The sequence below is a fragment of the Corapipo altera genome, unplaced genomic scaffold (genome assembly GCF_003945725.1).
Source record: "Corapipo altera isolate COAL_440 unplaced genomic scaffold, ASM394572v1 49, whole genome shotgun sequence".
NCBI lineage: Eukaryota > Metazoa > Chordata > Aves > Passeriformes > Pipridae > Corapipo > Corapipo altera.
Window position 1 is genome coordinate 11,358,120 of NW_020884879.1, and position 15,588 is coordinate 11,373,707.

The 15,588-nt window shown below is 37.3% G+C and overlaps 1 protein-coding gene across 3 annotated transcripts in view; it reads right to left on the reverse strand.

The window, feature by feature from the left end:
- TOX (thymocyte selection associated high mobility group box) overlaps positions 1 to 15,588 on the reverse strand; it is a 223,059-nt gene that overhangs the window by 16,352 nt on the left and 191,119 nt on the right. For all 3 annotated transcript variants that reach the window (XM_027638825.1, XM_027638826.1, XM_027638824.1), the window contains one exon: positions 8,604 to 8,684. In XM_027638825.1, coding sequence (XP_027494626.1) covers positions 8,604 to 8,684 — 81 coding nt within the window. The remainder of the gene's footprint in view (positions 1 to 8,603; positions 8,685 to 15,588) is intronic.

Genomic DNA, 15,588 nt, shown 5'->3' on the forward strand with positions numbered 1-15,588 from the left:
AAGTACTACTGTAACTCCGATGATAACAAATATAATTATATTAACTAAAAGTACTGGTGGCTCATGACCCTTGGTCCACAGAATTATTTTACTTGTATTGTATTTTCAAGGAAATGTTTGATGATACTAACGAGTGATGGTCTTCAGAGAAAGTGTTCAGAGTTGATAATTTTGCACCATTTGGAAAGTGCTGAATCAAGTTCTTATCCATGGCTTTCACTAAGCTTGTGCCTTTCCTTCCAATTCTAGAGCAAAGAGAACTTTCTCATCTACTTCTACTCCCCTAATGTGTGCCAAAACTCCTTATTCTTAATTACCAAATTAAAGAATTATATTAGGTTAAGGGGTTAAGCTTAATAGTTGTGCTATTCTTTTCTACTGAAAACTGCCCTGGGACTAATGGTCCTCCTATCACAGACTGAATTCAGGCACAAGGAGTATGTCTGTTCCTTAGAGGAAAGTGACATTGGGATTTCCCTCATCGTATAACATACAACTCACTCTTATGGTCGAGAAATAATTTTTGGTGCAGCCATCCTGCTCAATTTACTTGTGTCAGAGAAAAAAGCAGCAGCCTAGGCAATGCCATTCTGGCATCTCCACAGTTGCCTTTCGGATATAATTTTACTTCCACTTTGAAAAGTCACACTTTAAATGCTCACCTCTGTATCTGGGTAACCAAACAGCACTTGAAACCTACATGGGTATTGATTCTCTTTCTAACCTGTGACTGCCTTCTGGCTACTGTTGGCACTTCTAACCCCGTCTCAGCTGGAACATAACATCCATGTTGAAAGTAAAGCAAGGACATGTTTTAACAAGGCAGTACTCTAAGGGCCTGATCCTTGGACTACTGAATTGAAAAGAAAATCTTCTACTACTAACTCCAACAGAATTTGAATCACAGCCCAACACTGTTACTGTTACTTCAGTATTAATATCTGCAGGTCCATTTAATTTTTTATGAAAACCAAGTAGGATCTGCCTAACAGAGGCAGAGAATCATTCCCAGTTGAGGACCTGTACTTTTGACCTGTGTTTCTTCAGAAGCATACCCAGAAACTACAAGTGCCTATACTTATTTCATTTGTTAACACGTTAATGCAGTTTTTGCTAGAAATGCTGCCAGCAAGTAGGACTATATAGATATATACACACATAATGCCTATGAATATCTTTAATTTACATAACACATAAATACTTTATCTTCAGCATCCTTATCTACTGCAGGATACTATATATATATTATCTGCTATAACATACAATATACAGCCATAATGTGTGGGAACTAAATAGACTTTCGTAATAATGTCACTCTAGAAAGCAGTACTCAACTAATATCGCTCCTTGCAATGTAAAATCAAAAAGGTAGTGTTCTTTCAAAGAAACAAGAGATGTTCTATTTACAGAGAAAAAAGAGTTCTTTTTCTTGTTCTATTGATTTCACAAAATTAGTTAATGATCAAAGCCATTCAGTTGGAACAATATAATTTCAGTTGTTTACAGATCAGATATCATCTAAATGCTTCTTTATTAACAAGACCAATTAAGCTCTCCTTTGTAGTAAAATATTCAGTAAATACATTCAGTACATTCAGAACATTCAGTAAATGTTCTTGTACTATTCCATGCCCATGTGTCCTTTAAATACATGTTGAGAGATCTCTTGAAGGGCAAAAGAGTGAGCCTTATGGCCAATATGCAAACACCAAAAAAACCAAACAGCTTTACTTGTGGGTAAACATAACATATTCCAAAATCAGAAATGTTTTTTACACAGCCAAAATGGTGCAACAAAGTTTTATTTTAAATGAGAAACAGGTGCTTCTCTTTAAATGAGAAACGGACGTCTGGCATCCTCTCTCTATAGACTGGAACATGTACTATGTGAGTATTTCAAGGCCTAAAAAAGAGTTTAACTTAATTCAGGTTTCACATGAATATGTGTCATAAACCTACATAGTTGCCACATTGTCCCTTCTCATGATGGTGCCATTCCCACATGTAGTGACTGGTGTCACTTGAAGCATGCTGAGGAATTCACCAATTTTTTGATTCTGTGACCAGAATGACAGTTACATTCAGCTAACAGCAGTGATTACGTCAGCTAGTACCAGGATGGTCCAGGCTGTGCAGACTGTAAACAAACTTTAGAAGGCCTGACTCAGCTTAAAATGAGTTATCTTCAGTACTGTGACATTAAAGAGGTAGAGAGAAGGAAATTGGCTGCATAATTTATGCAGCTCCTACAAAGCTTACCTAAGCTTAAGTTTGCATCTGCTGTCTTTGCTGTCTCTTTGGTGGAAGGAACATCTTGAATTGTTTATTCCTTCTCTCAGCTTTTCTGTGTTCTCATAATCCTGTCCATTTTTAACATTTTTGACATTTTAGGTCACTTCCAACCCCAAGCCTGTCCTTGAGAAGAATCCCTTCTTCTAGCCTGCATGGGCTCGGCCATTTCATTAATACCCCTGTGAAGCTGTTTATGAGAGAAAGGTTCCTTGCTGGCACTGTTTTCTCTTTCCTGCTTAGCTCTTTAACTCCTTTAGAGATTCCTTTGACTTAACTCTACACACTATGGTAGATAACTTCATATGCATATTTGAAGTACAGCTGCCTTCCTACCTAAGTCACAAGAGGCTCTTAGCAAATGACGTTTCATATTTTGTTAATTCCAGTCACCTATTGCAATAACAACATCTGGGACTCCAGAGAGTTCAGAAAGCTTTTTGACACATTCTTGATATTTCAGAACAAAGGAGTAAGCCATGGGTTGTCATCTCTAATTAGTCAAGGTGGCTCAGAAGAACATCTTCAAATCTAAATATACATTTTGTCATCATCTACAGAGGATTGGCATGGATTCATTTAGGGTATGTGAGTAAAAATGGATGTTTTATGAATGTAACCTGGGTACATGTGATAAAGGATATGCAACTTTAATTTGGTACAAGTGTTTTAATTCCCCAAATGGAAACACTAGGCTAATAGTGAAACCTCGTTTTATTAACTCACTTTGAAACCAAACACAGTTGCTCTCCAAATCAAAATCTGGCTTCTATCAAGCTCAAGACATTTCTGCCATTTTTGGCAGAAATTATGTGAGAGCATCTCTCAGTTTCTGCACTGCTGAATGTAAAGCATCACGTGATTTACCCTCAAATCAAATTCATGGCACTAACTTACAGTTTGCTCTATATTTTCAGCTGCAGTAGATAATCGGTTTCCTTGCCAGACAAAAAATGGTTGGACTTGTGTTATTATGAGATTAGACAATTGTTTTATAAATATACATGTTCACTTACCAGATACTCTGATATATCGCATATTTGCACATGCATAATTTTATTTATGATTCTTTGAAAATTTCTGACTACATCATATCAACTCCAGAAATAATGAAAGAATGAGGCATCACAGAAGCACGAATTACCTGCTTTAAAAGCCTTACATTAGAGTTTTCCCAGTTAGGGATTCTAATGTTTAATGGAAAAAAGTAAAAAATCTATGTGTATGTCATCATTCTGGGATTTTTTTGTTATTACTTTAAGGGAAATATTTCCATTTGCCTTGTAGCAGCTTCTAGCTACAAAAAAACCCCCCAAACATGCATCAAACATAACCCTATTTTTATTTATTCTTTCTCTTATGCTTTCACTGAGAATAGCCTAAACTGGTTTATGAAATTTCAAAAACATCTGCATGGACTGGGGCTAGATATAACATAGGAAAAGCTGTTCTCAGAACCAGGTGCCTTTCTGCCAACAGCAGAAGGGACGCTGCTTTCCTTGTATGCAGCAGCCAACTTGTTAAAGCACTGACCAGGAGACAAGACAGTTCAGTCATTGACTCTTGTCAAGAGATATTAGGAATTTTATTCCCCAAAGCAATGTCCTAGACCCCACCAGCTGCTTATTTCAGGAAGGAGTGAGCCAGGATACAGTGCTCCCTTACATCTGAAGCTTGGCCATTGCGCAGAAAAGAATTTGGGATTCACTGAGCTACAGAAAACAAATTGTGGAGAGAGCACACCTGCACATCCACAATTACTTAGGAGTGGGGAAATGCTTGATCTAGGAGAGATGATATATCTTTTTGCCTTTTTATATGTTAGGCAGGTGCTCTCACCACATACATACACACACAAAATGGGAAACTATTACCAATTTTACTGTTTCGGTTTTGGGTTTGTAGTTTTTGCTTTTTGCTTTTGGTGTTTGGTTTCTTTGTTTGTTTTTTTATCATGGTGTCCATATTGCTTTTTACAAGTAGGTCAATTGCTTTTTACAAGTAGGTATACTTTTCCATGTATATTCACTGCAGTCCTAAGAGACTTGAATTCCTTAGGCTGATCATTTGTATTACAACAGAGGCAGTCTACCAGATATTTTGGGTGCCCAGGACTCTCTGGTTACAAATTGCTGTGCTAATGGCATTAAGGCAATGCCAGTCTTACTAGATATGACCTTTAGTTTTCTTATGAACCACAATTGCAAGATGATGGACTAGAAAAGCTAAGTCTGCCATATAATTCAAAAGCAATTTTACATGTCCAAAGAATCTGCACTGTCCACAAAACTGAAAAATGTCCAGCGCATTCACTACGAAGTCAAGTGAGGACATCACTTTGACTTAGATACAACATCAGTTTTGAAATATGCTTGAGCATTATGAATTTGAATAATATTCTCCTTGTTGAGAGATTTTAGCTTCAGCCATAGTCACTAAAATACGTCTGCATGAAACTTGAAGTTGTCACTACACAGAGAGAACTAAAGATACATTTAATAAAAAAGAATAAAACAAGGAAGAGAAACTTTTCTGTACTATTGAAGGTTGCATTTGTACTGCTATATTTAACATATATATATGTATCACTTATATGCACATAAATATATTAGGCATGTTTCATACATAATATGCATATATTGTTATATAAATATACATAGATGAACATATATAATATAGTATTTAAAATTTACCTATATATATATCTGTATTAAATATATATATATATTTGAAATATGAAGCAAAAATTCTAATGTCAGCCAGAAAAAAGGCTGGTTAAGCTGGAAAAAGTGCTTGTTTTATGAAAAAGTAAAATTGCAATTCACAGCATTTTATGTAATGCTATACAAATTACCAGATACCAGAGACTGCATTTCTGGACCTGAATAGTACTAAAAGTTGCAACTAAGGGCAAATATAAAGACACTTGTTTACAATGCAAAGGCTTAGTCAGTACTATAAGCAATATGGCAATCTGTATAGCAGAAGATATAATGCTTTGTTATGTGTTTTTACTTTACATATCAATTCCTACACACATGAACAAACTCAACAACGGACCCATTAATTTCAACCATCATAAAAAAGGAGAAAATACAGCAAATGTACTGATAAATTGAATGGGCATTAATCCGTAGTGACATATTTATACGATCATACGTTTATCTTATTTACTGGGAGGTAGCCATACCTTATAAAGACATCACAAAAGCATTTAAAAGTCTACCAGAGGTGGGCTGGCAATCCTGTTACTGAAGTTGCTGTTGACAGAGGGGAGAGGAGGAGAGGGAGGAGAAAAGTGGAGAAGAAAAGGGGAGGGAAGAAAAGGGGAGGGAAGAGGAGGGGAGGGGAGAGGAGGGGGCAAATGGCCAAGTATCATGGAGAAGGCCATCATTCCCACCTCATATTCCATTCAATCTCACAGCTTGGAATGAAAAACAATATATCTGAATGTCCTTATTTCACTGTCAGGCAGAGGCAAAGAAATCTCCTGGCAAAATGAGATTTACCCCATTTCCCTGCAATCTTCTGTTTTGACTATTGTGGAATCTCAAATGGCCAAGACGGGTGCAGTGAATTCAACTCCAGATCTGGAGCACTGAGACAGAACATGGCATAAGTCCATTCCTCGCTTTTAGAACAGAGAAGATTTGCAAATAAGTGCAGAAAAACATACACAAACACTCATACACACTCACTAGTTGTTTAAAAAACAGCAATACTTCATGAAAAAAGTGGTAGAATCAGTGTTGAAAAGTTAGGAAATGAGTAGAGCAGTTGTTTTGGGAAGCAGATGTTTTGGGAAGTAGAGCGGCTGCTGAACTGGACAGAGGGGACCTGAGGAGCACCCTTGCCTGCTTGTGCCCACCTCTTCCTGCTATCCTCTGGGAGGGGATAAGGAAGAAAGCTTGATAATTGGGTAACTCCTATCATCTGGATAGCAAGGGGATGTCCTGATGTGAAGCACAACTGAACATCTCAAGGACAACACCTAAAATTACTGAACACCTGATTTCACAATGATTTAGTTGAGTTTGAAAATATGGACAATATAAACTTCCTCCTCTCAAATATTAGTGAGGATTTGCACTAAAACATTGCTGGGATGAGCAGCATAGAAAATCCTGTAAAGAAGCAAGGTTAAATAACATGCAGTAAATACAACTCAGGAGGACCCAAAGTGAACACCTGATTATAAGTGTATGAAATGAGATTCACATAGGGTGAGGTATAAAGTATAAAACATATAATGTGAGCAAATCATTAATACTCTATTAAAGCATTTTGGTAAAGGTATGTTACTTTTGGCATGTCTAAGCTTTTGAGATTGAGGTCTTGGAATCTTAATAATACTGTCTAAAAGTAGCTTTTATGGATAATAATGTGGGCATGGGCATAAAAGACCATGTGGACTCCAAACAATCTTAATAATGTATTATATATACTTCCTCATGCTTACAGGCTTGTCTAAAGAACTACAACTTTTCTGGTGCCACATAAATAATTAATAATGATAATGTAGAATATACTGATATTATATTACAACTGGGTATTTTGCATCCTTATTTCAAAATGGACTTGCTTTAGTTACATGCCAGCTCTGTTAGATTCACTGAGTGTGTTCATGAGAGTAAGCAATCAGTACTCAGCTTCATTAAGTTTATATTTTTATACTTTCCACACTAGAGGAAAACATTAAATTATGGGTAGAATTTAAATAACTGCTGAAAAGTTAAGAAAATGCTTCAGTGCTTTTCTGACTAACAACAAATTTAAATATTTGCACAAATCGATTCATGCACTGAACTAATTAACAATCTTCCAATTTTTTTTTTAAAAACAAACCTCAGAAAACACCATAATATACTTTTTTCTCTTAAAAAAACCAAACCAAACCAAACCAAAAAAATCTCGTTCTGTATATGCGACATTTCAAAATTAAGCTACTTAGAGTGTAACGTAAACAGTCCATGATGTGCTGAATAATGACATCTAAATAATTTTCTCAAGTGAAAAGTTGGCTTCATGCATTTCTTAGAAAGCTATTGGAATGTTTTGAGCTTTTTAAACCTATCTTTTGCCAATAATCAAGCTATTTCAAAAGGGTTTGCTTGTGCACATGGTATTCTCTCTGAAGGCAATGAGTATTTCTGGAACCAAACAATCTTAATACAGAGATTAAAGGTACCTCGTAAATCACTTTAACTAAATGCACAGTATTTATGATGGTAGGTAAAAAATTAAAATGCATAAGACACAACCCCCAAAAATCAATAAAGTGACACCCATATTTCATACTTTTAAATTCAGAACAAACACTGAGCAAATACTAAGGTAATGTAGAAAGATGCATGAAAGGTCTTTGTATGGCTAATCATATAGCGATTCCCTGTACAAATTAATATAATATACAGAGAAGGATTGTGTACGACCCCCAAAAAATTTGAAACTAACAAAAAAGTTCTACTCAGGTCCTATATGACAGTCCTTCTTACTGTGATCTTTGCCTCAAAAATTGGTTTTCTTTACTGGTTTTCTTAAGAACAAAATATTTGTTTTGATAGACCCAAACCAAGTGATTCTAACTGGTATGATTCAATAGTTGCTTAACTGTTTTTTCTCATTGACACAGTGCAGTATTTTCACATTCTTCTGCATATTTAAAAGCATTTTACAAATCTTAAAGAGTTTACTGAAAAATTATGGGTATTAAGAATGAGTGAATAAATCAATTTAGAAAACTGCTACTAGCTGTTTACCTGGGATACACTGGTGTGTTCCAGTGAAGGACATTCCATCATTGTCCTAAGGGTGACCTATGCTGTGCTCACACAAATGGCTTGCTGGATGTAAAATGTAAATTCACATTTTCTTACGAAAATCAGCAATGTCAGCTGAGCTTGAATTTTTCTGTATTGTGATTGCAAGGTAAAAATCAGTACTTAAAACCCCCCCCAAAACCAAACCCAGGCATGTTGTGTAAGATATATTTTTTTTCCCTTATAGGTAGCATGACGACTGCCTGGCATGGCATGTTTGTTATATTGAGGTCTTTTTACCACTATCTCCTTCTTCTTTTGAACTGGGATGTTAGTCCCAAACTAAAGAAGTGCTGTCTTAATGACCAGAGGATATCTTTCCATAGAGAGATGACTGTGTTTATTTAGCATTTGCAACTTAAACCTAAGGTTAAGTTGATAACAAACAAGGCTATTTGCACTAAATACTATGGTGCTCAGCACCAGATAAATGCTGAAAATAGTTTGCAATATGTCACTATATATATGAGTGTACGTATATACATTTTGTGTTACCTTGGATACAAGGCTTGCTCTGTAGGCAGCTAACTGCTTCAGATATTCCTTCTTGGCAGCTTCAGTTTTCTTTTTGTATACCTAAAAACAAAGAGTGTCACATTGGTAAATTAATCTGGTTTTGTTTTTATATATCATCGGTGTGTCTCATGCATCTTCATAATGTCTTTCTAAGTAAACAGGCTTTCCTTCTCATGTTGTTTAAAGAGTGAAATAATAAACATCAAATATTTCAAAGAAAATATTGTTCCAATTCTGAAACACCCTTTAACTACCCAGCAGTACTGAAAAAACAATATTCCTCATAGTATCTCAGGTTTAATTGTTCCAAGTAAAGTGTGGGGCGTAGTTTCAAATGGGACCTTTAGGGGTGAGGGACAGTAAGTGTGGGCCTCTTCACTGGCTCCCACATGTGAGATCAGTTAAAACCCTCTGGGGAAGATGAGAATGTGCAGAAAGACATTTGAGGTAAATGAAGGAGGAGATGACAACACCACACAGATCAGCCAAGAGACTTTTTCTCTTCCCTGGGTAAACTGTTGGGGGCAGTCAAAGAAGCTTCATGGAGCTGCTAAGGATAATAAATGTTAGTCATTATCCCAGTCTTCATCTCATATCGGTCTAATTAACTTCTCAGGAGCATGTATCTATTTCTGTACATTTCTCTCAACTCACCAAATTATTTTAAATGTGGCATGTGCACAATCTCATAATAGATTAAAGACCTTGGAGAATTGCTTCAATTTTGCCCAGATTTCAAGATCAAAGATTATCTGCAGGGTTAGACAAGACCTTGTGGCACTACAGTAACATGATGTTAGAAAAGCATATGTAGATATTTAAGTTTGAAAGTTCTCAGAAGAATCAGCTTTTGAGCCATGGAGCATAGCTGTTAGCCACGTCAATGACAGATTCAGCAGCAAGTCAGCAATTCTCTTTGCAAATATTGTCATGAGTTTCTCACTACTTCACATTTCGTTTTTTTCTTCCTAAAAGGGTAGACTTGGGGGTCATGCATGCATCTTGGCTTCATGTGACTAAGTAGGACTGACTCCTTTGTTGAAAGGAAAAGCTTAAAAAACATCTAAGAGTTTAAAAGTGAGTGAGACAAATAAAGGGAAAGAAAATGTACTTTTTAATTGCTGTTATATTTCACAATTTTGAAGTCATATTCCAGAGTTTTATTCGTGTGTGGATGGGTATTTAGGATTCATAATATTATACAATATTTTGTATAATATTTCTGTAATGTTTCTGCTGTCCAGTTCTCTAGCCAAATGCACAACTTGGCCACCTGCAGAAAGCCTCCATAAGAGAGTAAAGACTATCCACCTTCCCCCTCCCATTCCATACTACTTAGTTTACTGGGCTATTGATTCAAAACTAAAAGATAGGTAAAGCTATTCTGGTGGACAATTTTGGAGCTGAATTCCACAGCTAAAACCACACATGAACATCTTCCCAGAAAGATAAATTTTATGAGACTTTAAAGTGTTCTCTTTTGATCTCCCAATGCTCCAGTAAAACTAGCAGTAATGGAGAGGACCTGACAGCACAGAGTGTACACACAGAGGACAATACGGTTGCAGACTACAAAGTGAGAGTGTTAGTGTCAGCTGGAACAATCCAGTACAACACCATTTTTATAAAGAATGTGTTCATGAAACAATTTTTTGTTTCACTGAGGCTTTGCTTTCAGACACAGAATAAAACTCAGATATGGGCTGGCAAAACTCAGAGGCTGCTTCCCCAGGAAGCAAAAGATCATAATGGAAACAGAGAAGTCTTAGGCTTCTCAAATTGTACATATAAAGTCAGAGAGGGAAAAAAATTCGTTTTAGCTGTGCAAATGTATCTTTGCACCCTTGTAATTTCTCCAGATTAAGATACATATATAGTGTTTGCTGATCTCCTATTGTTCTGAAAAAAAAAATGAAAAAGTAGCAATTTGCTTTTTAAGTTGTAATTGCTTGTGATTATTAGGGGAATTACTATTTGTTTTTAAAATTAATAAAAAATTAGTCAACAGTCTGTTCCTAGCTGCTGAAATGAATTCAGCTTGACCTACAGAACAAAGACTAAGTTATACTGCTTTGTATATTGCAATGTCTCTATCATTCTGACAGCCAACTTAAAAACAGCTGAACAAAGAATTTTACACAGAATAATGTTCTTCAAAAGATCATGTATCTACTGCTTCCACACTGGGTTTTATTTTGCATTACACAAATACAAAAAACAGACACTCCTGCTGTGCTCTTACAGTCACAGCATAATTGAAAGACTCCTCTGGGACCTGACTTTTCCCGCAAATAGTCATATTGCACAAGGTTAACTCAATAATATGAAGCTAACAACGATTCTGTAAATCTCCATTTAAAACATCACTACTTCACAGGAACATCACTGCACAGTTGTTATTTAATTATTTCCTACCAATGCATCTACCATGTTCAGTGTACACACTGACTTGGCCTCTTTTCTTTACTCTTTTGGTGATTGAATAACAGTCACATCAACACCATGTCTTCCCTGGTAATACAAATGATGTAACAGAAGGTCATTATAGTGAAAACGTCCTTACTGAGGGGTGAAAAGTTAGATGACCCCAGCCCACTTTGATGTTTTGCATTGGCAAGAATGGTCCCTGCAGGATGCCTTGTCTGGAGGGTGATCAGTTCACACCACTCTGCCCCTGTTGAGGGCATTGGCATGTCCTCTGAGGACAACAGCTTGAGCTCTCACTGTCTATATGCTGTTGTCCTTTTGAAGGTGCCCACTCTTTGGGTCAGCATACAAGTAGGCTAATCATCCTCATGCTGGGTTTGGAACTTCTGATTGGTCCTGGCTTAGACTAAACATTAGGCTAAGTTCTGCTTGTCTGGGAGTAACAACTGGTAATATGAGTAGCAACAAGGTCTGGCTGTCAATACTTTTCTCTGAAGGCAAATGAATTTGGCCCTGGCAGTGGGTACCAGTTCCCTGACTTTCTTCTAGACTGGACTTGTACTGGGGGCTTATGAAGGCAGGACAAGTGGGGAGCGTCTTCAACATTTCTCGCAGCACCTCAAACAGGTATGAGTGAGTCAGCTGCTCCTCCCAACCTCTTTTTTTAATGCAGCTGTGAGAATTTTTAGCCCTCAGGCATAAATAGTTTTGTGTTGTAGTAAGTGTAACAGAGTTGCATCCTTGCAGCACTTTTGGGGATGAAAAAGGCTTGTATCACCATTCAAGTGTGGTCTAGAAAATAGTAGAAGCTCTTTTGAGTTTCATGCTTAAAACAGTGTCAAATTATGAAACACATAATATCCAATAATACATTTAACATTTTTCCTGTATCAAGAAGTAGGGTTCTGTTCTTATCTATAGTGTATAGTAGGAATATTTAATTTTATTTTTACCATCTCAGAAATCTCTTATAAGGTCATTTTCCTGTCCTCCATCAAGCAAGCAACAATTATTAAATAAGTAACTTGACAGGAGCATATAGTTATAGAATTAAGTAATTTCTATCTTGCTTTAATTCAATTAACGTGATAATTGAATGTCAACTGATTGTCACTCAGGCAGTAAAGGCCCATTCAGATTTGTTTCCTTACACGATATTTTATTTTTTATATTGCCCCAGTTGTGGAAATTGAATGTTGGTAGAAAAAAATAATAATTTCTGTATATGCAGGGTGGGTCAGTTTAATTTATTTTTATTCTCTACAGCATATTATATAAACTCCAAAACACCAAGGCTACATTATTAGTCTATAAATGGAACTTACTGGCATTATTTTCTTACTGTGCTTCACAAATGCAAATGTAGACAGCAGAATACACAAGTCTTTATTTAATTGAACTTCCAAGATAACTTCAAGTTCCCTTACACTGTTTAGCAAAACATGCAGAAATACAGAAGAAGATACTTCCCAAAACGAGCAAGTACAGAACTCTACTTTGTGCATATAAATATATAAGACAGATTTCGAATTAGGCCACCAGGGAAAACAAATGTCCTGGGCTCTCACAGCCTGGTACCAAAGTTTCACATGGAGATACAGGGGTGGTGAGCTATACGACAACCACTCACAAATACTGTATTTACGAAATTAAAACCACAGTAGAACATCAGCACTTCTGTATTATGATGCCAACTTCTGTTCATGTTTTGCTTTATGTATTTTAACTGCTGTTTAGTTCTTGTCTTTTTGGATCATAAATTCCTTGAGGCAGGCTTTGTGTCTCTGGTGCTCTTCTATGTGTTCTATAATATGACCCTCATCACTGATATATATAGCTGAAATATACCTCTAATGTCTTAAGATTTTGTTCTGGTTAGTCATTTTTTCCCAATGATCTTCCTCTCAACTTGCTTTTGGAGGATTATCAATACAACACAACACACTAGGCAGCAGGATTAGTACCCTGTCCCACGTGGCTTGCACCCTTAGTTCCTTAGGAGAACAGATCTCCCTTCCCCCAGTAATCAGAAGAGCCAAACAGGCACTCAAACACCTGCAACCATGTCCTTGGTTTTGAGTATCAGCTGCTAATGGAAGATTATTGCTTGTGACTACAGTCCCCTTTGATAGCAGAGATGATCCTAGAGACTTGGAGACTGTGGACTAAACTGAACGACGGTTTTAGGAGAAAAAGAGATTTTCAGAATTTGTGTCTCATGGAAGTCTGCAAAAGCTGTGTGTCTCCTAGCTGACAAAGCACATTACAAAGAACCATGCTACTTCCCTGGCTGTGCCTAAATAGATGGTAGGAGGATGACAAAGAAGCGGAAGTTTTCCATTTATCTTGTGAGTATGTCCTTAGAGCTGACACTTGCAAGCAAGTTATATTTGTCTCTTTAAAATGATGTAAAAGTGCCCACATTTGTTTTGGTGGAAGCGTTCCAGAACCCCCCCAAAACAGTATATGCAAAAGTAGTAAATTAAAATGCAGCTTGAGCAATTTTGTCTTCTTGGTCTCTGCAGTGTTATAACCCATGGGAGTGTCACTTTCATGGGCTACAGTTACAGGAATGTCATCTGATAAAATACAGTAGGCTGCAATCCAGAATTAAATTCCACAGTCAGACTGTCGTTCCTGGCCCTAAATACCTAGGTTCATAGAGAAAACTTGTTTTTTTTCCAAGTGGGAGACATATCTCTAGTTTTAATCTTCTGATTTTGCAGCAAAGGCACCTAGAGCTGCACACACACATCTAAAATATGGAGAAAGATATTCCCACAGCAGTCAGGAAAAAAATCCTCAGAATTGCTTAATGGATACTGAAACATGTTACCATTTGATTCTTAATCTAGGTACATACAGTAACAGAAAGAGGCCAAGGGCTAGCTATACGGCTCAGCAGTCTCTTTGACTGTAGAGCATGAAAAAGATACTGATGACATATTAGAACTTTAGGGTAAAGAATTCAGTCTTTCTGGCATGTAAAGGAAAGATCACAGGCCAAATTCAGGTCTAGTACAAACATTGAGACTCAATGGAGATCACTGAAAATTGCAGCCATTTGTGCCAGGCCTACATCTGACCTTATAGTCTTGATGTTTGCAACTTACAGTAGTAGGACTGTACACTTTATCAGAAGCATGTTGAATGAAATTTGGGTACAAAAGAAGTGACATTAGACATATGATTTATGTGGTGATTATTTCCACTTGCTGGTTATCGTTTTTTCAAAAAACAAGGATGTGAGCCTGAATGGAGGCATAATAATTGGGCCTAAATCCAGTTTTGTATGCAAATGACTTAAAGTCATGTTCCTATCAAGCTCAAATGTATGGACAAAGGGTGGTGTGGAAGAAGAATAAGTAGAAAATTATGGCTATTATTTATGCACACTGTTACGGCAATATTTGGAATCCAGGGTCCTTTTTGCCCAGTTGCTTGCAAGTACAACAAGAAGGTGGAGTTAAAGTCAATATTTCTTAACTCAGTGTCCTTCTGCAATATTCCTGTAGGAGCTGTGTCTGTCGTATGCTGCAAGTGGATATTAGAAATCCACCCAGGACATGGGGTGTCTGATGTTCCCTGTGACTTAAGTGCTCCCAGGAGGCTGGAGGAAGACCAAGCTGCTGGGCAAGAGGCTGGGCAGGAGGCCAGCAGAGGATAGTCTGTATTAGCCTACACAGAGTAAGATGTGGCAGTTCCTATGGTGACTTAGGTGACTCCTATGGTGACATTAATTCTATATTTTTCTGTGACAGAGGGGAAGTCTCCCATCTCGAGTGCCCAGCACAGTCCTGTTCAGCTCAGCTCAGCTCTGGGTAGCAGTGGGAGTTGTCAGGTGACAGAGGTCCTGCAGCAAAACTGCACTGCAAGCAGGGAGCCTGACACTGCTCTCCTCTGGAGCCAGTAGAAGTCAAGGACTTGAAGCGGTGGGCCCTGTAGAAGCCAGGGCAATAGAATAATCTGAAGATATAAATTTACATATGTGAATATAGACATGAGTTGTATTAACACTGAATGTATGCCTGTTCTTGGCCCATTTGTGTTTCAGCTCATTAAGCCCAGATGCTTTCAGAGAAAGGGAGAAGGAGAATACACCAGGATGAGGATCAGTTGTTTTAAACTCTTGACACTCTCATCTAGAGCTTCAAAGGGTAGAGGTGCAGTTTCAATACAGAAATTTGTGAGGAAAAACAGTGTATCTCCCAAACACACCTAAAATGCAGCACTGGTAAAAGCAACTTTGCTGGTTCAGGTAGCTGGGAGAGGAGATGCAAGGTTGCTGTCTGTTGTGCCTATTTCTGAATCCATTTTGCTTGTAATTCACTTTGGCAGTATGCACACATAGATGTGCCTTCTCTTCCTATTCTCTTTTAAAAAATAAAACAAAGCTAAAACCTGTGTGATCATTTATCTACTAAACTGAAGGTATTATCATAGTCTTAGAAGTGTGTTAGTTATTCTTTGGAGAATGGCATCACACCCTGGGAAGGAGGAGGAGCTAGGGTAGGTGTCACCAGAAGCCAGGTGGTGC